This window comes from Narcine bancroftii, chromosome 3 (assembly GCF_036971445.1).
Source record: "Narcine bancroftii isolate sNarBan1 chromosome 3, sNarBan1.hap1, whole genome shotgun sequence".
NCBI classification, from domain to species: Eukaryota; Metazoa; Chordata; class Chondrichthyes; order Torpediniformes; family Narcinidae; genus Narcine; species Narcine bancroftii.
In genome coordinates this window covers 134,767,016-134,794,046 of record NC_091471.1, presented here as the reverse complement: position 1 = coordinate 134,794,046, position 27,031 = coordinate 134,767,016, and the positions used below count along the sequence as shown (strand labels likewise).

Here is a 27,031-nt window from a genome sequence, read left to right as displayed (position 1 = left end):
GGGAGCGAACTAATTATTTCTTACTGAGTGCGCTTGACATCAGCTTTCTTAGTTTAAATTATGTGGCCAGATTCAAAGAAATGTGCTAGCAGATGCATTCAAACTTTAGATGATGCACTCCAAATTCTTGGATGCAATGAGTAACTATGATACTTATCATACATATTATATTCTAATGAACCAGATTACAGTTGCAAGGATTTTCTGACTAGGATCTTCGCTTTCCAGTCTTTGCCTGGTATTGAGTTAGAGGCATCCAGTGACATTGAACAAACCTAAGGAAAATATCTCTCATTGAAGACTTAAAAATGTAACGTTAATGCATGTTTGAAATTCACCAGGCCTAAAGCATATTTTCTGATCATAAGAGATTCAAATTAATGGAAAATAAGTAACAGGAAGTTAATGTTTCGCTTTAAACAACATCCATTAATCTTTGTAAAGAAGCTGGAGCTATTCATTTTGTATCCTGTCTATATTTTGTTGCAACCTATGACCACTGTCTACATTATCCAGAACACCTCTAATCTTTATATCATTTGCAAACTTAGTAACTCTTCCTTCTAATTCTTCAGGTCCATTAGGAAAAGTTAAAAAGAGCAGGGGTCTCAGAACAGATCCTTGAAGAACCACTAGTCACTAACCTTCAGGCAGAATATGTTCCAACTACTACTACTACTACTACCCTCTGCTTTCTGCAGGCAAGCCAATTCTGAATCCATTCAACCAAGTTCCTGTGAATTTCCTGACTCTTGACAACTCAAATTTTCATCTTTAGAAAGGAAGGGATGGAGAGTTTTTCATAAAGTCCTATATTGTATATTGAAGAATTAATTACTTAAGAAGAGAGATAAATTTTCTGATGCTGTTGTGTTCACTGATAGTAAAGAATGTGCAATATCAATGCAGAGCTGTGTTCCCCTGGAGAAAATTACCTATAACTTACGGAGAAAATATGACACCTTGCTTAAAATTTGGCAAGCGTACCTGCATTATATAGGTTCCTTGTGCTTTATCGCTCTGTCCACTCCCACCTATCCTCTCATTGAGGAGGGGTGGGAGGGATCCATCTTAATCAGGTTGAGTCACAAAAATTCAAAGACCTGGAGGGATCCCAATGAATCCTACAATTATTTTTTTTTACTTTGAGATTGTTTTTACTTTTTCGTGTGTTTTGTTTTACTTTTTGAACCTTAAGTCCCTAATTGGTCAGGAAGTTAAAGGGATACTGAAAAATACTACAGGAATTAGGGATAAGGGCTAATTTATTATTGTTTTTCTTTTTCGGGCAATTGTCTATTTAACTTTGTCTCTGGATGTATTAAATGGGATAAGGTTGGGAACACGAGAGGGGGGAAATTTGGACTCAACTGTGAAACCTTGTATGTAATTGGAAAATGTAGTGTGCTTTTATTATTATATATTATTATGGATTGTTGACACTGAGTTTGAAAAATTATAAATAAAATATTCAAAGGAAAGAATGTGCAATATCACATCTTGCTCTCAAAAGCAGACTGCATCATAAACGAAAGTGTAATAAATAGACAGTTTGTGAGTGTGGTAATTCAGTGCAGGTGTAAAGAAAGTGCTTTAAGAATTTGAAATTTCTGCTGCTCTTATTATTCAATGCATAACATTGCAGGGAAATTTATATAAACAATGCCAACTAAAATAAGTCAGAACAGATTGTGAATTCTAAATTGAATTAAGTAATTTTAAGAACTGCCTGTCTGTTCTGAGCAAATAGGACTCTTTTGGCGTCACTACCTTGAAATCTTAACTGTCAATCATTGAGTTGAAGAACGTTGAAGACATAAGAAGGGAAAAAGGCAGATCGAGCTTTTAAACAGTACATTTAGCTCATTGTGTCCACTCTGACCTGTGGGCACCCATCCATATTCATCCCATCTTGCATTATTTGCCTGTAACCTATAAATTATTGGAAAATCTTAATGATTTTTAGAAGACTGGCCACATTTAAATGAGTCATATTATAAGAAGTTTACAACATTGGATCCTTTGCAGAAACCACCTTAAATTCAATGTCGTTAGTAATTCCTTTTCATGCTCTGAACTTCTTTTATAGTAATTTGATCATATACTTTAACTTTTAATTGGGTGGGCTCTTTACTAAAAAAAATACAAGAAAACTTGACCTTCTCAACATGTGCTGAAGACTACTGCATGTGTGAATATCAAAAAATTTTATTACCAGTATTTTGTATTACTCTATAGCTTTACACTAGACTCATTAATTTCTTGTCCATCCTGCAGGTGCAGTGCTGAATGAAAGGATGAATAAAGTACTGGTCGTGCAAGATAAAAATAAGGTAAATTAAATTATAATCTATTCATATTCTTGTCAAATAAACATGAACATGTTCCAAGAAAATGTTACTTATTGAGGGACTGTTGTTAACTATCTATCTAATGATTGACCTATTCCAATAGTGATCTGTTAATCGGTCTCTACCACTTTGCATTGGCTAAATTTAAATGGCCTCCCACACACAACTAATATTTCAGTTTTTGACCATACACAATCTAGCAGTTTGTTACACAAAAACAGTGCACAGAAACATGAATCAGAGAAATCTACTCATAATGACTTTATACACCCACATTTACTGTGTACAGGTCTATCTTCTCATAACTTCAATACACTATATATGATACCTGCATTATCTGGATTTGCAACTCCAATATAGACGACATGGTTTATAATTCATATTGCAAGATCTCTGGAGCACTTACCCTAGAATTTTGTGGAAAATATAGATGCTAGCAACTGATTTGATTATTTGTAGAAAGTCAGAAAAATATTGAAAATATATTTATTCATATTCATAATTTCCTGTAAGGTGGAAAGATTGTAAGAGATGAATGAATCTAAAATGGCTAAGTAAGGAATTTAAGGAGGACATTAAGATGAAAGAGAAAAATATATAGTAACAGGAGTTAGTAGTAGGCTCAATGATTGGGATAAATTTGGAATCCAGAAAGAAGTAATCAAATAAGATTTTAAAAAAGTGAACTATGACAACTAATTAGCAAGAAATATAAAAGCTAACAAAACAGCTTGACTAAGTGCATAGAAATGAAAAGTGAACACAGATCCACAGGAAATAGCTATGGGGATAATGAAATGGCGAGGATAATGCTTTAATCTTCATGGGAGAAGAACATTAACTTAATACAAAAAATATGGGAGAGAATGAAATCACATCACCATCATTAAAATATGGGAAGGGTGTTGGGAGAATTAAATGTCATCAATATGAATGGAGGATAATAATTTATATAACTAATAAGGATAATAGCTAATGTATCCCTTGCACCTGATGATTTACATCCCAGATTCCTAAAAGAAGTGGCCACGGAGAGGTGGATGAGTGGTTGTAATCTTCAAAAAATCCATAGATTCTGGAGAGGTGCCAAACATTGGAAAACTACTAATGTTATACCCTAATTCTACAAAATGTGGGAAGCTAAAGGCATATGAATACTGGAGGGTTAGCAATGGGGTCCCCCTTCTGTCTATTGATGACATTCTTTGGGACCATTGCTTAAATAGGATTCAAATAATTATTGAGGATACCTACCATCCATCACTCAGTACCTTTGACCTTCTGCCATCAGGAAGCAGATACAGAAGCATCAAGATCTGGACTGCCAGGCTGGGAAATAGATTTTCCCACAGGCTTTGAGATTGATGAATGGTATCATGTAACCTTTGGTCTTTTATAACTGAAACTGAGTAACTTATTCCTGAATAGTTATACATATTTATATTTTTATGGATATCTGATTATAATATGCTGTGTCAGAAGTGTATTATATGCGTATATGAATTGTGTTTGGATATCAGATTCGATGGGTTCACAGAGAGACGAGTCTGGACACATGTTGTAATCATGAGTAACTTTAATGAACACTCAGGAGACAAACAGAGGAGAAGATCAAACGATACTCAATTGCTATATTACCAAACAAGAATATAGACATTCATATCGTACCAAGGTTGGACTCCAATACCAGTGGCTGCCTTACTCTACACATTCACACACGTGTACACATTCTACAGATAGGGACTTTCACGCACACACCCAGTTCCCTGTACCAAACGGGGTGTGGCTCTCTGCAAGCACTGACCTATCACAGTACAGTACTAGACTTAGCTTAAGTGTAGTGCACACCTTACTTGCAACACTCCCAGTGATGTCCACAGTAGCGACCTGGTGCGGAGCATTTACCATAAAGCAGAGAGAAAGAATGTGCTTTGCATTGATGTTGGCCGGAGTCCACCCTTGATTGACAGGTGATGTGACTTCTGAATAAGTTTCAGACAGGGAGGATACGTGACCACCCGCAATCCACAATATTCCAGACATACAGGGAGGCCAAATGTTTCTCCACAATCCACATATAACATTCCACCCCTCGGAAGTCACATCTCTCTACAATAACTACAAAAAACTCTATCTACATGTTATAAATAAAATATATATATATATGTGAAACTGAAGAGAGAAAAAAAAAGTGTTTAAAAATGATGCAAACCAAGTCGATCAAGTGCCTTCCATATGCTGGACAAGGCACATAATCATACTCAATGATAACGCCTCACCAGTCCCCCCCCCCCCCCCCCCCAGTCAAACAGGGTTGTTGTGTTTCCAATGGAGCAGGGTGCTGTGGGAGCTACTCTCCAGTGTCAGAGGGAGGGAAGAGAGAGAAAATTGTCTGGTCACTGGCTCACTTGCCAGGTTTCTCTGGGCTGGGTGGCAAATGTGTGCAACTTTATCACCAAAATCTGTGAGCAGGTTGTGCAAGGTCATCCATGAGGTACCAGAGCCCTCTATTGGCTCATGCATCCCACACCTTGGCTTCACATTTGAGTGCTCCCTCAGCACAGATTCCAGATGCCCATCACTGCGCTATCCCATGATGAGGCAGGGGACAGGCCAGCAGGCATACATCCAGAGTGTACTTGTATCTCCTGGGAGTGCCCCATTTTTCTGGGCTATCATCTGACACCAGGATGCCATTCCTGCTTGTGTTCCCTTTAAATGGATACCACAAGTGTCTGTGTTGGTTCCCTATAACAATAGCCAGGAAGAGTCAGGACTAAAAGTTGGCTAAATTAGTAATTTTAAATAAAAGCTCCTGAAGCACCCTCCCCATGACATTTATTTCTGTTAATGGGAGGGCTGGTGGGGATACTGTCATTGTTGAATGGAAACAAAATATATACAATATTTCTTTGGTAGTATTTGATCTGTAACACTGTACTTATAAACTGTAACATTGTAATAGTGATCTGTAATTCCAATTTCTTGAGTGTGTTGAGGGACATTACAGGTATGCGACACTTAACGTCAGTTCCAGCAATGTCTGACCGCATATATATCCGCGGTCCATGGTCCCATAAGGTTATAATAGAGTTCGGAAATCCCAATCGCAGAACGGGACATAGCGGATGTAACCGGACGTACGCAACAACTTCCCGCGCATGTTTATCTCGTCTTTTGTATATAAAGGGTTAAATATGTAAGTACTATACTGTACTTTCTATCTATCATGGTTCCCAAATGCAGCATGTGATAACAGCAGCAAGAGGCAAAGGAGAAGTATCAATTTGGAAGTGAAACAAAAGTTTATTAAACAACACAAAGGTGGAAAAACTATGAACGCTATTGCTCACGATTTAGGCATGTCGCACTCGACAATCACAACAATCCTCAAAAACAAGAAAGGGTTCTCCAAGCTGTTAAAGGATCAGCTCCACTGAAAGCTACAAGGCTCATGAAAATTCAAGAGGGACCTATATCAATATGGAGAATATGCTAATGTTGTGGATTGAAGACCAAACACAAAAGCGAGTCCCTCTCAGCACATTGAAGATCACTGCTAAGGCACGATGCTTAAAGAAAAAGCAGGACCTGACCATGATAATGAGTTTAGTGCGAGCTCTGGGTGGATCAGGCGCTTCAAACAACGTTTTTCACTGCATAACGTGGAAGTGAGTGATGAGTCTGCAAGTGCTGATGTGAAGGCAGCAGAAACAACACATTGGTCTGAATAAAAGAGAGGCAGTAATTCCTGCCAGTCGTGGAATGGTTGAGATAAATGAGATGGGTCGTGGCGCAGATGCATTTTGTTCTGTTTTTTAATTTCAGGTTACTTTGGGTTTTTTCTTAAGTTTCTTTAAGGGTCTGTGATGTTACTGATAATTGTTTTTTTTTTAGTTTGTTTAATCTGTATAAACGTTGTGATCTTAGGGTATGGGGAGAGAGGGGTAGGAGGAAAAACAGACTCTATGTTGTATCCCATTGTTGAGGGAGATTGTATTGTTTGGATTTGTGAGAATCTTTGAAAATCAAATTAAACTAATTAAAAAATGAATTTGTTGAAGCCTTAGATAAGCTCATTGTAGAGGGATGTCACTTGCCCTAGCAAATTTTTAATCTGGATGAAATCTCTTTATTCTGGAAGGGAATGTCTGAAAGGAGCTTTATCCATAAGGAAGCCAAGTCAATGCCAGGCTTTAAGGTTTTTAAAGACAGAGTGACAGTGTGGTTAGGAGGCAATGTTGCGAGCTACAAATTAAAGCCATTTCTTATTTGGCATAGTGAAAACCGCAAAGATTTCAAGAACATTAACAAACGTACCTTACCGGTTTATTACAGGAGCAATAAAAAGTCCTGGATGACACAATTGCTGTTTCAGGATGCCCTTCTCGATTGCTATGCCAGTGAAATGGAGAAGTACTGCTTGGAAGAAGGCATACCTTTCAATATTTTGCTAATTGTAGACAATGCTCCAGGACATCTTCCTTTCATTGGTGACCTTCAGCCCAACATCAAAGTGGTGTTTCTCCCACCAAACACCACCTCTTTAATCCAGCCAATGGACTAAGAGGTTATTGCAGCATTCAAGGCCAACTACCTGAGGGGGACCTTTGCTCAGGCTGTTGCTGCTACTGGTAACACTGGCAAGATACTGATGCAGTTCTGGAAGGAGTACATTTTCCACTGCCTGAAGAACTTTGCTTGGGCTTGGGATGATGTGACCAAAGAGTGCATGAATGGCATATGGAAAACATAGTATGTGCATGAATTTAAGGGATTTGAAAAATATAATGAGATTACAATGATTAATACAACTGATGTCGACATGGTGAAAAAACAACCTGAGCCTGGACATAGATGATGAGGACATTGAAGAACTTCTTGAGATGGCTCCTGAGAAACTAACAAATGAAGAGTTGCTGGAGATAGAGCAGGAGTGAATACGTGAAAAAGAGGCGGCAAGGGAAAAGGAAATTGCAGAAGGAGAAGAACAGGTGCGGGTGAGGTTCACTGTTAAGGTCTGCAAAGAATGTGGCTAACCCTTTAACATCTTGCTGAAAAGATGGACCCAAACACTGCCTGCTTTTCACTGATAGAGAGGAATGCTCATGCAGTGTTTGCTGCATATAAAGAAATTTATGAAGAAAAGGGAAAGGCAAACTATGCAAACAACACTGGACATATTCCTGAAGAAACCAACACCTCCCCGAGAAGAGCTTCAGACAGGTTCTTCAGACATTAGAGTGTCAGTTCATCAGTGGGGGTTATTTGACCTGAAACTCTTCCAGTGGAACACTATGAGGAAGTTGAGAGCAGTGATGTGGATGATTTTGTTCCTCTTTGTTAAATTGTGTGTGATCTAGGCTAAGAAAGTGGTTACATAAAAGTTTAAAAAGTGAAAAAAAATTAAACAGTTTAAAGTTCAGTATCCCATATGCTTTGCTAAGTATACACAATAATATATTGTTTACACAATGTCCACATTGCAAAACACCCAAATTCACAAAATGTATTGTAGGCGTTAAGCGGCATATACTATATTACCACAGCTCAGGGTGAAATTAAAAAGAGAGAGAGAAAAAAGCAAAAGGTACATAACAAAAGCTGCACTCAGAATGTGTATAACAGAAGATGCGGTCATTGTTGAGCTCGAGTGTCCAATGGTGACATTTCCATGGCAACAGCTGTTGTATGTCTGCTTGAAAATTCTGTGCAAAATAAGTAACAACCACTCCTGCAGCTAAAACGAGCTGATGCTAATAGCTGGAATCAGTGATGGGATCGCAGCAGCGTTTTGATGAGTATTTCGTAGAATCTCACATCGAGAAGAGGGACAGTTTGAAGGGTCGTCTTCTCCTGTGGGGGAGGAGGCATGGGGGATGTTTGGAGAACTCAAAAGATAGATTAGTCAGGAGCCACTTTCAGTGGGGGAGGACCAAAGGGGAGGCTGTTCCAGGCTAGAGTGGGCAGCGGATAGAAAGCTCCACCCCATGGGGCTTCCCCTGCAATGCTCTCTCAAGAGAGCATACATGCCTCTGTGAGTTACTGGCAGAGTGGCATCGCCGAACTTGCCTTCAGCCCTTCAAACTTGTGTGGGTGCTCCCCCCTCCATGTGGACTAATCCCTCGAGGAGGCTAATGACTTTGTTCCCAATCACCAGCCTCACGAGGGGTAAGACCACCCCTTTCAAGATCAAAACGTGAGGTGGTGACTGAATAGACATTGGAGACCCCCTCATCCAACAGCCATAGCAAGGGCATGACTAGGTGTTTGCCTGGCTGCTGATGGTATTGGTCCCTTAGCCCTGTTAGTTCCTTGGAGGAGTAGTCCCGGGTGTCCATTACCTCAAAGTGAGCACATATGTACCCAAGGTCCCCCCCATCTCCTCGTTTTGGAGGGTTGGCAGGGTGCCCTTGTGGCAAACCTGGGACCATGTCAGACTTACAAAGGCTCAGGCCCACAGGAGGGAGGATGTGTGTCATAAGACTCAGTTTCCTCCTGGTCATCACCATCCATCCTCACATACCTATCCCTCAACTATGTGTCGATCCCCTCCCCTGCTGGACAAAGGTTCAGATTTTGCCTGGGTCGGGCTGTCAGTCAGACCAGCCAGCTGCTGCATTTCAATCAGCTTGGAAGTTGCCTTCATGACTTTCATTTCTATGTTGATCTCTTGCACTTGGGCAGTCTGCACAACAGACTGTAGTGCCCAACAGTGATGCTGCAGGAATTCTATCTCCATGTCTTTCTGGATACCCTGATTACTTAAATTGGGCATTATACCACACTGGCACCTAAGGTGGAATATTAGTAACCATAGAACTCCCCCATGACTCCCCTTGGCCTTGGAAAATATTGATTCCTCCAGTGGTACCCTATCTTCTCTCCGTGGGGGTCCAGCCTGTTGATCTAGTTGTCTGGCATGGCATGTGACGGATGGCGGTCCACCCAGGGATTTTATATTCCAACTCCAGGGTACCTTTTGCATCTGTGGGTTGTCTCCTGTTGCCCCAGTCACATTCACTCAACAGGACACCCACACACACTCATTAGTATGATTTCCAACTTGGTTAGTACTTCACGTGTGTCCAACAGAAACTCTTTGAACCCTGCTCTTGGCACCAATTGTTGTGTTTGGAAGAATATTAGGTTTGGTGGGTTCACAGAGAGACGAGTCTGGACATGAGTGTTACAATCACACGTAACATTAATGAACATACCGGAGACAAACAGGGGAGAATGTAAAACAATACTCAATTACTATATTACTAAAAAACTATACAGATATTGTTACAAGCCCAGAGAACCCCAAAACCCAGCAGCAACAGAAATTCACCAAGACCAATGGTTACTTAAACAAAAGTTGCTTTTAATTATCTTTAAACATGAAAACAGGATCAAATGCTAACTTATTGCTATTAACTTACTTCACCTAGCTTAACACCCTTCTAATTCTAAGTGCACATGTATATAATGTGTGTGTAAGTTTAGAAAAGTTATTTACTTCACAGTCTAATCTCACTTCTCATTCCTCCAAGTTCACTGGTTGCAGGCAATCCTTATACTGTGCACAGAATTTAACATTTAAGAAGTTCACCAGATTTTGGTGTTTGAAAGGTAAATGGTTACTGCTCAGGAAGGTTCTTGTCAGTTTTCAGAGAGAAATATTCACTGGACACAAACTGATTCCTTCTAGTCAGCCACATCAGTGTCTTCACGAAGAAACCTGCTCCATCAGGGTTTTCCAGATGATAACTTCATTCTTTCTGGTCACCACAGATTTCCTGTTTGTTTGCCTTATTTCAAGTGAAACCCTAGGCAGCCAGTCCTCTCCTCTTGTATGGAGGTGCAAAACTTGCCCAAACAAGCCTTTCACGTGAAGCAACATTTCACTTGTACATCCAGAGGACTTATTTACTGCATCCGGTGCTCCCTTTGTGGCATTCTCTACATCGGAGATGGGCCGCAGACTGGGAGATCACTTCGCTCAGCACCTCCTCTCCGTTCGCAACCACATCGACCTCCCAGTAGCCAACCATTTCATTTCCAAGTCACATGTCTGTCCGTGGTCTTGTGTTCTATCCCACCCAGACCACCCACAGTTGGAGGAACACCTTATTTTCCATGTGGGCATTCTCCAGCCAGATGACATTAACAAAAGGCCCTTTCAAGCTGCCGTGTAAAATGGGGTTAACCAGGCAATTTGAACAGTTAGCGCCCCACTCACGCAGCAACTTGAAAGGGTCCAACCCAGTCAGTGTGGTCCAAATCCAACTGGGTCCCTGACCTACCTCAGAGGTAGTCAGGGAACTCCATTAAACTGACCTAGGTCGTGTCCTCCATCGGCTTGAAAATGAAAATGGTCGATCCGCTGGCATCATAGGGAAACCCCTGGGTGAAGTGCCTGTCATGATCAGGTGGGGAGAAGGGTCGATGCCATGAGGCATATTGTCTGAAATATTGTGGATTGCAGGTGATCACTTGTCCTCCCTGTCTGAAACTTATTCAGAAGTCATATCACCAGTCATTCAAGGTTGGACTCCAGCCACTCATTAGTAGTAAATCACAAAAATCTGTAGACACCGTGGTTGAAGTAAAAACATTAAATGCTGGAGAAGCTCAGCAGGTCAAACAGTGTCCTTTATGTAGCAACGGTAAAGATACACAACTGACGTTTTGGGCTTGAGCCCTTCATCAAGGTATGAGAGAATGTCGGCAAACATCCGAAGAAAAAGATAGGGTGGGGGAGGGGTGGGAAAGGGGGGGGTGGCAAAGGCAGGAGATGATAGGTGGAGAAAGGAGGAAGGGGATAGCAGCAATAAGGGGAAGGAAGGATATCTGGGTGGGTGGAAGAACTTGAAAACCAGGAAAGGGGGAGGGGAAAGAAAAGTTGACCAGGTTTAATGGAAAGCAGTAAAATCAATTGGCACTTTAAAACTGCAGCATCTGGGTAGCCCTCCTGGGACCTAGGTGTGATTACTGGGGTAAAGGTGCTTCCAGCACCTTTTAAGCTGTTTCCAGCACCTTTTAAGCTGCCTCCAGCACTTTTTAAGCTGCTTCCAGCACCTTTTAAGCTGCCTCCAGCACCTTTTAAGCTGCAGGGGGATTGATCCATTAAATCACCAACCTGGCGATTTAAAGGAGATCCTATCCCCACGAAGACGCGGTATGTGATACGTTACGCACTCAAGGGAACTATTGGTAAGTCTGTCTCCCCTGTCAGTCACCTCCCCAGCTGTCAGTCTCCTCCCACCCTTGTCAGTCTCTCCCCCCCCTCGTCAATCACCACATTCCCAGTCAGTCACCCTCTCCCCGTCAGACGCGACCCCCACCGTCAATCAACACCCACCCCGTCAATCGTACCTCCCCAGCAATGTCCCACTGCCGTGAACATTGAATTGTCACAACCAGAGTGGCGTTTGCAGCAGCGCCAGTGTGTCTACAGATTTTTGTGATTTACTACTAATGAGTGGCTGGAGTCCAACCTTGATTGACAGGTGATATGACTTCTGAATAAGTTTCAGACAGGGAGGACAAGTGACCACCCACAATCCACAACAGTGTTTGTGCACTGTTGCCGAGAGAAATGCTATTTTGTCTGATTTTACATATATAATATGTTGATAATAAGCTTAACTTTAAACATCCATTATTATAAAGATGTTAGAATTAACTATTACATTTGGTAACATTTGGAAACTTTTCATTTGATCAAGCAGTCGGGAGAGGTTCATGAATGGGAAATAATGTCAGATAAATTTCTTAGAATTCTTTGAGTATTATTAGCCAGAGTGGATAGAGGGCTAGTGGTAGATTAATCTTTAGATTTTAAAAAGATATTTGACGTTACCACACAATATCTAATTTTGCCTGAGGTTCTGGTTATAGCATATTAGTGTGGATAAAGGATAACCTAACTCACAGAAAGCAATGGATGTGGATAATGGGTCATTTTTAGGAAGGCATTCTGTGACTCAGAATGTCACAGGCATCAGTGCCACAATATAACTGTTAATAATCTAGTTTAATGATTTAGAGGAAATAGCAATTGTGCAGTAGCCATATTTGCAAATGATACAAATGTAGATGAGATGGCTAGCTGGGGAGTATATAAACAGTTTACAGAGAGAGATTGTTAAATGAATGGCATAAAAGTTGAGAAATAAAGTGCAATATGAAAAGAATGATAAAATGTGTTATTTAAATTGAGAAAGAGAATAGACAGCTATATAACAAAGGGATTTGAGAGTTCTTGTCATGAAACACAAAGTTAGCATGCAGGTACAACAGGTAATACGAAATGCTAATGGAAAGAAGGTTGGAGTATAAAGTAGGAAAGCCTTGCCGTAATGTACAAGGCAGCAGTGAGACTACATCTGGGATATAGTGTATTTAAGGTAAAATATTTTATCAATAGAGGCATTTCAGAAAACATTCTCAAGAATGATTCTGAATATGGAGGGAATATGTTAGGAAAAGTTAATAGGTTGAGTCTGTACTCACTGTAGTTTAGAAGAATGACAGACAATGTAAGATTCATGGGGGAACTTGACAGGTTAGCATATCAAAATATTTAAACCCATTGTTTTCAAAGAACCACCAAGATAAAAGCCCTCCAGCAGCTGAGGTTAAGCAAGCATGTACCCAGTGAACCTTTTTCAGATGAAAACTATAATATGAGAGCATAGATGAAATAGCTGATACAGATGTAAGTTTATGTTCATGTTACTTTGTCCAACCTATTAGAAATCCTGTAGAATATATCAAGAAACAAAGACAAAGTGTATGATCCTTGGTGAAGTCTTAGTCTGGTCCTATGTCATCTATCTATACCTGGTGCCACCTGGAATACATTTATGCATTCCAGGAATAAACATTTGCCAATTGACAATTCATTGTGTATAATGGAATGGGTCTGAAGACGATAACAATTATAGTGTAATCCATCTTCCAATAAATAACAATCCATTTGAAGTCCAATCCTGGAACAGTGTAGAGGGTTAATGAGATAAGGATATTCTCAGGGTATTGGCACGCATGCTTTCACCAGTTCACTACTTCACCAAGAATACCTAGCATCTGAACCTACCTGACTGATCACCCATGTGGGACCTTGTCAAAGGCCTTAATAAAGTCAATGTAGACAACTTCAACACTTTCTTTTGTCAGCTTTCCTGATAGCCTCCTTCAAAACCTCTAAGATTAGTTAAACATGACCTACCAAGCACAGAGCCACGTTGATGAACCCTAATCAGTTTCTGGCTATCCAAAAATTTGTATATCCAATCTCTTAGAATACCTTCCAATAATTTACTTGCTATTGACATCAGGCTCACCGGTCTATAATTTCCAGGGTTACTTTTGGAGCCATTTTTAAACAACGGAACAATGTGAGCTATCCTCCAATCCTCCCGTGATGAAGGACATTTTAAATATTTCTGCTAAAGCTCCTGCTATTCCTACACTATCCTCCCTCAAGGGAATATCTTGTCAAGCCCTGGGGATTTATCCATCCTTATTTCCTTTAAGACAGCAAGCACTTCCTCCTCTTTATTCTGTATAGGTTCATTGACTTTGCTGCTTGTTTTCCTTACTTCCCAGAACTTTGTGCCCATTTCCTGAATGAACACTGATGAAAACAAAAGCATTTAAGATTCCACCCCCCCCCCCCCCATCTCTTTTGGCACCATACATAGCCAACCAATCTGATCTTCGAGGGGACCAATTTTGTCCCTTACAATCCTTTTAATATACATGTAGAAACCCTTAGGACTTTCCTTCACATTGTCTTCCAAAGCAACCTCATGTCTTCTGTTCACTTTCCTGATTTTGCTCGTGAGGTTTTTCTTGCATTTTCTATAGTCCTCAAGTACCTCATTTGCTCCATGTTGCCTTTACCTGGTATACTCCTCTCTCTTCTTCTGAACCAGATCCCCAATATCCCTTGAAAACCAAGGTTTCCTTTGCCTACTAACCTTGCCTTTAATCTTGACAAGAACATTAAAAAAACTTTGTACTCTCAAAATGTCACCTTTGATGGTTCTCCACTTACCTCGCACATTATTTCTCCGAAAACAACTTATCCCAATCCATGCATTCTAGATCCTTTCTCATTTCCTTATAATTGGTCTTTCTCCAATTTAGTGTCTTAACCAAGGCCCAGACCTATCCTTCTCCATAATTAACTTGAAACTAATGGCATTATGATCACTGGATCCAAAATGTTCCCCAACACATATTTTTGTCACCTGTCCTGTCTTGTTCCCTAATAGGAGAAAACTTTCCTGAACACATTTGACAAACTCCAAGCCATCCAGCCCTTTTCAGTATTGGAATCCCAGTCAATATGTGGAAAATTAAAATCTCCTACTATCACAACCTTATGATTCCTGCAGCTGTCTGCAGATTTGCTTCTCCAATTCTCGCTGACAATTGGGTGGTCTATAATACAACCTAACAATTTGGACATACCATTCCCATCCCTCCACCCATAGCCTCAACGGACAAGCCCTTTGGTCTGTCCTGCCTGAGCACAGCTGCAATATTTTTCCCTGACGGCAATGCCACGCCTTCCCTTTTCATCCCTCCCATTTTACCGCAGCTAAAAAACAGAAGCCCAGAGCATTGAGTTGCTGTCCTGCCCCTCCTCCCCTCCTGTAACCATTTCATTAATGGCCACAGTGTCATAATTCCACTTGCCAATCCTCGATCTACGCTCGTTTGTCTTTCCTGCAATACTCCTTGCATTGAAGTAGTTCCTTTACTCCTCCACACTTTGCCTTTGCCATCACATTGATACATGCTAATCTTGGTCTCATCTCTCCACAAGACCTTTTTCCAGAATTCTGCAGGCTCTTTTAAATACTTCTTGGCAAACTGTAATCTGGCCATCCTTTCAGTGGCTAACTAGTGCAGAAGAAATTCCTAAGAGAATGCTGTATAGTAAATTAGAAAATGGTTATACGCAGTTTGACCATTCCAAATTCCATTCCAAGAACTTCATCGACATGCAGACAGAACTTGTTTTGATGACCTAGGAACACAGTAATGTCATTGTAAAGAAACTACTTCCTCAGGTGTTTGCTGCAATAATCAAGGATTCACACCACCCAGGACATGTTACATTCTCACTGCTTCCACCAGGAAAGGGATATAGATGTCACAATATCACCAAGTTCAGGAACAGTTGCTACACCTCCACCTTCAGTCTCCTAAACAGCAGACTCAATCAGAGACTGACTTAAGCACTCTGACTTTGCACATACTTTTTTTTTTGTTTTGCACAGTTAGTTTGTTTACATTTCTTTCCTTCTTTATACTTAAGAACAAGACATAGGATCAGAATTAGGCTATTCAGTCCATTGAGTCTGCCCTGCCATTCAATCATGAGCTGATCTATTTTCCCAGTCAGCCCCACTGCCCAGCCTTCTCCCCATAATCTTTGATGCCCTGGCTAATCAAGAACCTATCACTCTCTACCTTAAATACACCTAATTACCTGGCTTCCTCAACCACCTGTGGCAACAAATTCTACAGATGTATTACCCTCTGGCTTAAAAAAAAGACTCTGCATCTCTGTTCTAACCTTATTCCTTTCCATCCTGAAGTTGTGCCCTTTTGTCCTCAACTCTCCCACCATGGGAAACAACCTTTCACATCTATTCTCTCTGTGCATTTAAACATTCGGGATGTTTCAATAAGATTCCACCCCCTCCCCCTACCATATTCTCCTAAATTCCAACAAGTATTGGCCAAGAGCTTTCAAACACTCCTCATTTGATGGCCCTTTCATTCCCAGAATCATCCTTGTGAACTTCCTCTGAACCCTCTTCATTATCAACACATCCTTTCTTAATTGAGAATTCCCAAAATTGCTCACATTACTCCAAGAGAGGGCTCACTAGTGCCTTATAAAGCTTCAACATCACATCCTTTCTCTTATATTTTGCTCAGTGGTTAGAGCAGGGGTCGCAAGTTCGTTCCTTGCTAGAGCCTCATTTCTGTGAGGGGCGCTGGACAAACTGGTGACTCTTTGTCTTCCTTTCGGTAGACAAAGTTAAAGAATTTCATGTATGTTACATTCTAAATGTAGTATTACTTGACAATAATGGAACCTTTACCTTTGAAATGAATGCCAGCATTGCATTTGCCTCCGCCATTGACTCAACATGCAAGTTTACCTTCAGGCTATCCTGCATCTGGTTATTTTCAATTTCATTCCCAATTAGAAAAGTCTGACCATTTATTTTTTTCTACCAAATTGCATGACTGTCCACTTTCCAACATTGTATTTAATTTGCTACTTCTCTGCCCATTTTCTAAATCAGTCTAAGTCCTTCTGCAGCCTCCCTATTTCCTCAACATTACCTGCTCCTCCACAGACCCCTTTGTATCATCTGCAAACTTGGCCACATAGTTATTCCTTCCATAATCTGATTCATTAATATACAACATAAAAAGAAGTGCCCCCAACACTGACCCCATGAAACACCATTAGCATCTGGCAGCCAACCAGAATATGATCCGTGTAAGGTAAAAGTAAAGGTTCCACTATTGTCATGTAATACTACATTTAGAATGTAACATAAATGAAATTCTTTAATTTTGTCTACAGTAGGGAAGACAGAGAGTCACCACTTTGTCAAGTGCCCCTCCCAGAAATGAGGCCCCAGTATTCCGACTCTCTGCTTCCTGCCAATCAGCCAGTGCTCTATCCACATTAGTATGTTTCCTCTTATACCATGTGCTCTTATCTTGTTAATTCGCCTCATGTTTGGCACCTTATCAAAGGCCTTCTGAAAATCCAAATGCACAACATCCACTGAATCTACTTGTCCATTCTTCAAAGAATTCCAATAGGTTTGTCAAGTAAGATTTTCCTTTAAGGAAACCATACTGGCTTTGGCCTATCTTGTCATATGTCTCCAAATACTCCATTACTTCATCCTTGACAATCAATGTCTTCCATCAGACTAACTGGTCCATAATTTCCTCTCTGCTGCCTTCCTCCCTTCTTGAATAGTGGGGTGACATTTGTGATTTTCCAGTCCTCCAAGACCATACCAGAATCTAATGATTCCTGAAAGAGCATTATCAATGCCTCCGCAATCTCTACTGTTACTCTTTCAAAACCTAAGGGTGCAATCCATCTGATCTGTAAGACATATTAATCCTTCAACCATTGAGCTTTCTGAGAACCATCTCCCTTGAAATAGTAGCTGCACCACTTTCCCTTCCTGATACCCTTCAATATCTGGCACACTGCGAATGACTTCCTCAGTGAAGGTTGATGCACTCATTTAGTTCTTCTGCCATCTCCTTGTCTTCAATTATTATTTCTCCAGTGACATTTTCTAATTATCCTATCTCTACTCTCCCCTCTCTTTTACTCTTTATAAACTTGAAGAAGCCTTTATATTCTCTTTGATATTATTTGCTAGTCTACTTTTATACTTCATCCTTTCCCTCCTTATGTTTTTTAGTTACCTTCTGTAAAAAGGTAACTAAAACCTTCCCAATCCTCTATTTTTCCCCATTATTTTAGCTTCCTTGAATGCCCTCTCTTTTGCTTTTACGTTGGCTTTAACTTCTCTTGTTAGCCACAATGTGACATTTTCTATTTGAGTATTTCCTCTTTTTTGATTTGTATTTATCCTTCACCTTCTTGTATAAATGCCATCCATTGCTGCTCTGTCATCTTCCAAACTTTGGGCAGTTACTCTCATGACACTGTAATTCTCTTTACTCCACTGAAATACCTACAAATCTGATTTTAGTTTCTCCTTGTTCAATCTTAAATTTAACTCAATCTTTTTTGTATACATATAATTTCTTGAGTACAATTTTGCACTACTAATAAGTCAAAATTTGGCCTGACCCTCAGGAAAAAGATATGATATCATGTATGTACTCTTGTCAAATAAATCTGAACTTTGAACTTTTAGGATTATATGGCGTACAATAGGTGTGCTTGCCATTCCACTACAGAGGAAGTAGACTGAGTTACAGAGCATCACTGTGCCACTTTGGTTGAAAGTAAGAAGGGGTAAAGACATCAACTTGCCCCAGCGCATTTCCTGAATGTTTCTTTGGCCACATGCTTCCTTTGTCAGAGTGGCCATACTCAGAACAATTACCAGTAACTGTATTACATTAGTGCTGTGAACAGAATGTTAAGAAAAGTTGGTTCCCTCTGAGTGCATTACTGCTCTTAATCCAACAAATCTTTTCAAGTTTCAAAAGGAGACAATCCAAATGTGTTTTACATAATGATTGATATCAATTGTCCTCACTGTCTGCACCAAATGTGCATGTAAATGATGTAATTAGGTGTAATTTTAGGAACTGTGGAGCTTTGTTGCATTTGAGCTAGTTATACATAATAATATTAAATTAATTCACATTGTGCACAAATTAACTTCCAAACATTGGAATTTTGTGGGGATTCTCTCAATCTTTCGCCAAAACACCAGGAGATGATTTGTGGAAATATCTGGTTCTATTATTTTTTGCTTGTTTTTTATTTATTAGCTATTGTCTCAAAGGGAATTGAGGAAATTCTATAGAAAGTCTTCCTACATTATGTCTGAAGTGATGGAAAGTTTTAGTGGCATATCATAATCAGGCTGAATAGCAACAATGTAATGATACTATAGTTTGGAATAGAGACAGAAGCCAAATGTTTACATGCATTATGGAAAGCATTGGCTGCAGCTGAAAAGATAAATGAGACAGTGGGCATGGAATTGACTGAACCAGTATCCACACATAATAAGTGCTCAGCTATTCAGTGTTTGGCTCTAACTGTTCACAGATTTTTTTTTCCTTTCAATTTTGCAAATGACTACAACTGATCTGTTCAACTCTCATTGCAAAGAAAATGAAACTTAATTTGAATAGCAATTTCTTGCTATATCAACAATTAGACTGACACTGAGCGCTTTGTGCAGCTTGAATCAAATGTATGGAACACATTTTTGAAAGTTTGTCAACAACATCATTAAGGTAATTAGATGCAGGCCTTTAGTCTACTTTCCTTTTGGCCAGAGGCAAATGTAGAAAATACTTTGTCTCTGGTAACTTTCCAATTCAACAAACCTCCATATTCCATCCTGAAGTAAAAACAGAATCTTGATACATCTCTATCTGTTTTATGCTGGAATCCATGCTAATAAAGATTGTAAAAGGATGTATTCAAAGGCAAGCTAAATTATATTATTTCCTATTACAGAGACAGAAAGAAAAGCACTACAGGAACAGACACATACTATTTGGGAAGTAATAATGATTTAACAGTGTACTTTTCCAAAATCAAGTAAAACTGATCTAAACCTTACTATAGTGGGCCCCAGTAAGTCTCGGGCAGTTTGGCAAGCATAATATATTTTTGGCAGGCAGCCTTCATTTTTATGCAACAAGTACTCAACTGTCAAGGATTTAAAAAAATATGTATTAAGGAATATTTCATTAAAATTGTATAAAGGTTTGCAAATTGCCAAGGCAGCCTCTGGGTGCTGTTGGCAATTTACTATGAAAGATTATTGAAAATAGAAAGTATATATTTTTTAAACCGTACATTTTCAATCCAAGGAGGCTAAAATAAACTAACCTGTTACTGAGCCCCTCAGACTTTTCCTAGCAGAAACATTGCAAATCAAGTACAAAAAATAATACGCCAGACTGTTTGCAATTTTATAGTAGGATCACAGAAAAGGTTAATTTTGCTTCTGGAACTCGCATTCTGGACTTTAGTCGGAAGTTTATAAAAACTCTTTACTGTTCCAGAAATAGTTACAAATCCTGAAAACCAGGTTTATTTATTGAACAGCAAAGTTGGTGTTGTTTTGTGCTTGTTTGTAGCCTTGACAACAGGAGACATGTAATGAGCTGGCTTCTTACTATTTAGCAAAAAACTGGAAGGGTTAATCGCAAGTCAGGGGAAATCCCAGCAGCAACCCACCTGGTATGGATTAAATCCTGAAATGAACCTAAGAACTTCAAGTAAAAAACACACATTGGACCTGGTTTTAAATTTTAAAATAGGTTCTGCTCCACCAAAGCCAAACTGATCTGCTACAAAATCATTATAATTCTAAACAATTACACTAATTCAAAATATTACAATTAGAAATGTTATCGGGACATAATTGGAAAATAAATGGTGGAGAAGATAGGGTTATTGATTCCCTTTGCAGTGGCGATGATATTCATAATAATCAGTAAATATTATACCTTTTAATAAGGGGCATTAGAGCTTTTAATTTCCAGTAAAATATTGTTAAGTCCAGGTAGTGTAAAATCTATCTAGACTTGGGTCCTACAAAGACTCTGTGATGTGGGAGGTGGAATGATGCTGGATGTTAATGGCACTAGTTTCTTCATGTTGCAGCCATTTAGCAGCCTCATCTAAGCACAGGAGGCTGAAGAATGGATATACAACTTCTTCAAGTCAACTGATTGGGTGGTGTTCAAGGACACAGCTGAGGATCTTAATGATTACACCAGGGCTGAAACAGCTGTGGATGAATGTGTCCCCACCAAATTGTTCATGATTTTTCCCAACCAGAAGCCCTGGATGAACAATGAAATCTGGAACCTGCTGAGAGCAGGCATTTAAGTCCTGAGATCCAGATCAATACAGAAGCATCTATCTTAAGCAGCATCTATCTATATTGTTAAGACCATTGACCACAAGTTCAAGAATTATCAAAATTCTGCAAAAGTTAAGGCAGTGGTTTTCAAACTGTCCCCCCTAAACACATTCTACCTTAAGCAATCCCTTTGCCATGGGCGTTCTGTGATAAGTAAGGGATTGCTTATGGTGGGATGTGAGTGGGAAGGGAAGGTTGAGAATCACTGCTCGAGACCCAATTGTTACTGAAGTATTTTGCTTGAGAAAAAAATATCAATAGCCCATTTCCTTTGGAGTTAGGAAACCGTGGACATAAGTCAATTAGATACAATTAAAACAGTGGTTTTCAATCATTTTCTTTCCATTCACATATCACCTTAAATAATCCCTTAGTAATCACAGAGCACCCATGCCATAGGGATTGCTTAAAATGGTATGTGAGTTTACGGGGGGTAGTTTGAAAACTACTGAGTTAAGGGATTCCTATTTTTTATATCATATTGTATTTTAATAGTGTTCTTCAAATGATGTGAATGGTTCCAAAAGACTTTGCCTCCCTCCCTCACATGTACTCTGGTATTGGAAATCAAAACAAAATTGGAAGGTAAATTCTGGAAATTTGAAATTAAAGCAGAAAAATGCTTTAGCAGGTCATGCACTGTGAAAAAAAGAAATAGAGTTAATCTTTTGGGTCAAAAAGAGTAAACATGTTAGGTGGGGAAAGAGTGGCTACAGTTAGAGTCAGAATTTGACTTTGCAGGGGTTATACCTGTGGTGATGTAGAAGCCAGATTGCTATACTGATAATCTGTTGACGAAGCTGTCTACTTGTTTGGTCAATAATGGAAATTGGAGAGTGAGAAAGCAAACAAAGGGATAAGTAAAAGTCAAATATTCAAGAGAATGTCCAGCAGATCAGTTAGTGACACTGGGGAGAGAGACACAGGGTAAATATTATGGATGAATAACTTACAACAGATAAAAACAGATAAATCATGTTACCTGGAATTTTTAAATTAGATTTTGAATATGGAAGGTCGCAACATAATTAAATGAGATAAATAATGTTCCTCAGCTTGTATTTGGCCTCATGAAACAATGCAGGAAGCTACACTAATACGTCTGAGTTAGAGGGGATAGAGTAATAAAGTGACAGACAACTAGAAGCTCAGTCACCCTACGGATTGAACAATGGCACACTGGAAATCTGAAGTTGATTGTGGAGGTGATAACATTATGAACACTGAATCCAATGCATTAAATAGACTGTAGTAATGATCGGAAACACAATCAGAATTACTGGGCTCAAAGGAAGAACCATTAGAGAAAATCACTGTGAGTTATGACTTGTTCACGTGTTAAACTTAATTTTACCAAACTATATGATTGTAAAGTTATGTGTAGCAACCACGTTGCTGTGGGTGCTTCCGAATCAAAATTAATTTGAACTCCATATTGTGAAGAGGGCCTGAAGTACAGTACAGTATATGGATTGTGGAATGCAAATTGTAACTGTGCTATTTAAGATAAAAAGCAAGCTGCTGGAGGAACTCAGTGGGTGAAGTACTATCCATAGACATGCTGGTGGGATAAAAGGTAAGGACCAAGGGAACTCTAACCCTGTTCTATCTGACAGGAGGCAGGGTGAGAGAAGGAGTGCAGGAAATGGAGGGGATGTAGGTGAGTGCCTTATCAGGCGCATGAGGGAGAAGCCATGGCTCCTGAAAACTAAGGGCATTTCAGGTTGCCTGGAGTGGAAACCTCATCTCAAGAACAGATGCACTGGAAACAGAGAAACTGGGAGAAGTAATGGTGTCATTGACAATAGACAATAGGAGCTGGAGTAGGCCCTTCGGCCTGTCGAGCCAGCACCGCCATTTTACAGATCATGGCTGATCACTACCATCAGTACCCCTTTCCAGCCTTATTCCCATAACCCTTAACTCCTTTGCCCACTTTGAGAGACAGAGTGAGTGGAAATGTAGCCCTGGTAGCTGTCAGAGTTTGTGGGTTTGTCGTAAATGTTCTCTGAAATGGAGACCATAAGATCCAGAATGGAGAGAGAGGTGCCACAAAAGGACCAAGTGAATTTGAGGGCAGAGTGGAAGTTACAAGTAACCTCATATTGTCCAACAGCAAGGGTGGGGGATCAAGTGCCAGTGGCTAGGGTGGTGGCGGTGGTTACTTGATGCAGTGGTTGAAGACTCCTGCCTTCATACAGACAGAGCCTACAAAGAGAGGCTCCGGAGATCAGGACTAATGGCATCGGGGAAGAAGATGTCCCTGTGCTACTGAGTGCTCGTCTTTAGGCTCCTGTACCTTTCTTCCCGATGGTAGCAGAGTGAAGAGGGCATGGCCTGGTGCTGGGGGTTTTTGAGGATAGAGGCTGCTTTTTTAAGACAACGTCTCTTGTAGATGACCTCGATGGAATGAAGTCAGGTGCCTGTGATGTCACAGGCTGAGTTAACAACTCTCAGGAGTTTATTCTTCTCCTGAGAGTTGGTGCCTCCATACCAGACAGTGATGCAACCAGCCAGAATGCTCTCCATGGTACATCTGCAGAAGTATTTGAGAGTTTACAGTGACACAGAGTATAGCCACTGGCAAGCCTTCTTCGTGATTGCAATGATGTGGAGGCTCCAGGACAGATCATTGGAGATGTTAACAGTGAGGATTGTTTAAGAACATTTCCACAATCTTCATCAGTACTGGAGCACCACATGGCTGCATTCTTAGCCTCTTACTCTACTCACCTTATACTTACAACTGTGTGGTCCGGTACAACAATAACACTATCTACAAATTTTCCAACAATACAATGGTAATAGGTTATATAAAGAAAGATGATGAGTTAGCATACAGGAGGGAGATTGAAAACGTGGCTAAATGGTGTACTAACAACCACCTTGCACTCAATGTCACCAAAACTAAGGTTGTCTTCAGGTAGGGAAAGCCAGAGGTATACAATCCAGTGATCATTGGGGAATTAGAGGTGGATAGGGTGAGCAAATTAAGTTCTTGGGAGTCAATATCTTTCCTGGGCCCAACACACTAATGGCATAAAATAAGCATGTCAGTGCCTCGTCTTCCTCAGGAGTTTGTGGAGGTTCAGAAATCCTGGCAAATTTCTACAGCTTTATGATAGAAAGTGTGCTGACTGGGGACACCAATACCCCTGAGCCAAAAGCCCTCCAAAAGGTAGTGGACACATCCCAGGACATCACAGGCAAAACCCTCCCCACCGTCAAGAACATCTACAGGAAACATTGCAGTTAGAGAGCAGCATTATCAAGGATCCACACCAAACACACGCTCTGATCTCGTTGCTGCCATCTGCAAAGGTATAGGTGCCACAAAACTCACACCACCACGTTCAGGAACAGCTGCTACCCCTCCACCATCAGACTCCTCAACAACAAACTCAATCAGGGACTCAATTAAGGACTTGTGCACTTTATTCTCTCTGTATTGCACAGTCAATTTGTTTGCATTTGTTGTCAGAGAAAAAACAAGCCTGCAAACTCCGGGAGATCCAAAATGAGTGGTGGACTTTCCTCGCCAAACGAACCCAGCTTAGCGCCGACATTGGCGACTTCAGGGGTTTTTATGAGACGCTAAAGGTGGTGTACGGCCCCTCACCCAAAGCCCTCTGCTCAGCTCAGATGGCGAAGTCCTCCTCAGCGACAAGATCTCCATCCTCAATCGATGGTTAGAACACTTCCAATCCCTTTTCAGTGCCAACTGCTCAGTCCAAGAATCCGCCCTGCTCCAGCTCCCTCAACAACCCTTGAAACTAGAGCTGGATGAGGTCCATACCCGGGAAGAGATATATAAGGCAATTGAACAACTGAAAAGTGGCAAAGCAGCAGGTATGGAAGGAATCCCCCCGAGAGGTCTGGAAGGCTGGCGGCAAAGCTCTGCATACCAAACTGCATGAGTTTTTCATGCACTGCTGGGACCAAGGAAAGCTGCCTCAGGACCTTCGTGATGCCATCATCATCACCCTGTACAAAAACAAAGGCGAGAAATCAGACTGCTCAAACTACAGGGGAATCATGCTGCTCTTCATTGCAGGCAAAATCTTTGCTAGGATTCTCCTTAATAGACTAATACCTAGTGTCACCGAAAATCTCCTCCCAGAATCACAGTGTGGCTTTCGCGCAAACAGAGGAACTACTGATATGGTCTTTGCCCTCAGACAGCTCCAAGAAAAGTGCAGAGAACCAAACAAAGGACTCTACATCACCTTTGTTAACCTCACCATAGCCTTTGACAGCGTGAGCAGGAAAGGGCTTTGGCAAATACTATTGCGCCTCAGATGCCCCCCCAAGTTCCTCAACATAGTTATCTAACTGCACGAAAACCAACAAGGTCAGGTCAGATGCAGCAATGAGCTCTCTGAACTCTTCTCCATTGACAACGGCGCGAAGCAAGGCTGCGTCCTGGCACCAACCCTCTTTACTATCTTCTTCAGCATGATGCTGAAACAAGCCATGAAAGACCTCAACAATAAAGACGGTGTTTACATCCAGTACCGCACGGATGGCAATCTCTTCAATCTGAGGCGCCTGCAAGCTCACACCAAGACACAAGAGCAACTTGTCCGTGAACTACTCTTTGCAGACGATGCCACTTTAATTGCCCATTCAGAGCCAGCTCTCCAGCGTATGACGTCCTGTTTTGCAGAAATTGCCAAAATGTTTGGCCTGGAAGTCAGCCTGAAGAAAACTGAGGTCCTCCATTACCCATCTCTCCACCATGACCACTAGCCCCCCCCACATCTCCATCAGGCACACTGAACTCAAAACGGTCAACCAGTTTACCTACCTCGGCTGCACCATTTCATCTGATGCAAGGATCGACAAAGAGATAGACAACAGACTCGCCAAGGCAAATAGCACCTTTGGTAGACTACACAAAAGAGTCTGTAAAAATAACCACCTGAAGAAACACACAAAGATCAGCGTGTACAGAACCGTTGTCATGCCCACGCTCCTGTTCGGCTCCGAATCATGGGTCCTCTACTGGCATCACCTACGGCTCCTAGAACACTTCCATCAGCACTGTCTCCGCTCCATCCTCAACATTCATTGGAATGACTTCATTACCAACATCGAAGTACTCAAGCTGGCAGAGTCCGCAAGCATCGAATTCATGCTGCTGAAGACCCAACTGCGCTGGATGGGTCACGTCTCCAGAATGGAGGACCATCACCTTCCCAAGATCGTGTTCTATGGTGAGCTCTCCACTGGCTACCGAGACAGAGGTGCACCAAAGAAGAGGTACAAGGACTGCTTAAAGAAATCTCTTGGTGCCTTCCACATTGACCATCGCCAGTGGGCTGATATCGCCTCCAACCGTGCATCTTGGCGCCTCACAATTCGGTGGGCAGCAACCTCCTTTGAAGAAGACTGCAGAACCCACCTCACTGATAAAAGACAAAGGAGGAAAAATCCAACACCCAACCCCAACCAACCAATTTTCCCTTGCAATCGCTGCAACCGTGCCTGCCTGTCCCGCATCGGACTTGTCAGTCACCAACGAGCCTGCAGCAGACATGGACATTACCCCTTCATAAATCTTCGTCCGCGAAGCCAAGCCAAAGAAAAGAAAAAGAAAAGAAAGATTACCTGATATCAATTCTTTATTCGTTTACATGTGTATGTTGTTAATTCTGCCTCACCCACAGTAAAAGGTATCTCAGGATTGTATGTGATGATATGTAAGTACTCTGACAATAAATCTGAAATCGGAAATTTAAATCTGGTTATTGGGACAGTGCTGAGGCTGTTACATTGGAGGAGATGCTGTGATCCTCATCAACTCACTGTCTCTGAAGGGACATTTCTTTCTCTTTTTTTCTCTTTTTTGTATGACGGTGTCAATGCATGACAACTCTTTGCTAGCCTTTGAATGGCACACTAAAGAAAAATGTTCACTGCATAACAGTAAATACAGCAAATCTAAATCTAGTAAAGTTGATGAAAATACAGTTGTTTATATAGCAGAGACAGAATTTGGGAGGGGTGCCATTGTAGGTTAAAACTAAG

General features: G+C 40.8%; 1 protein-coding gene across 3 annotated transcripts in view; it reads left to right on the top strand.

Annotated features, from left to right (window-relative positions):
- Window positions 1–27,031, top strand: part of nudt6 (nudix (nucleoside diphosphate linked moiety X)-type motif 6) — a 111,550-nt gene that overhangs the window by 39,858 nt on the left and 44,661 nt on the right. For all 3 annotated transcript variants that reach the window (XM_069925216.1, XM_069925218.1, XM_069925217.1), the window contains one exon: window positions 2,278–2,333. In XM_069925216.1, the coding sequence (XP_069781317.1) occupies window positions 2,278–2,333 (56 nt within the window). Of the gene's footprint in view, window positions 1–2,277; window positions 2,334–27,031 lie in introns of those variants that run through there.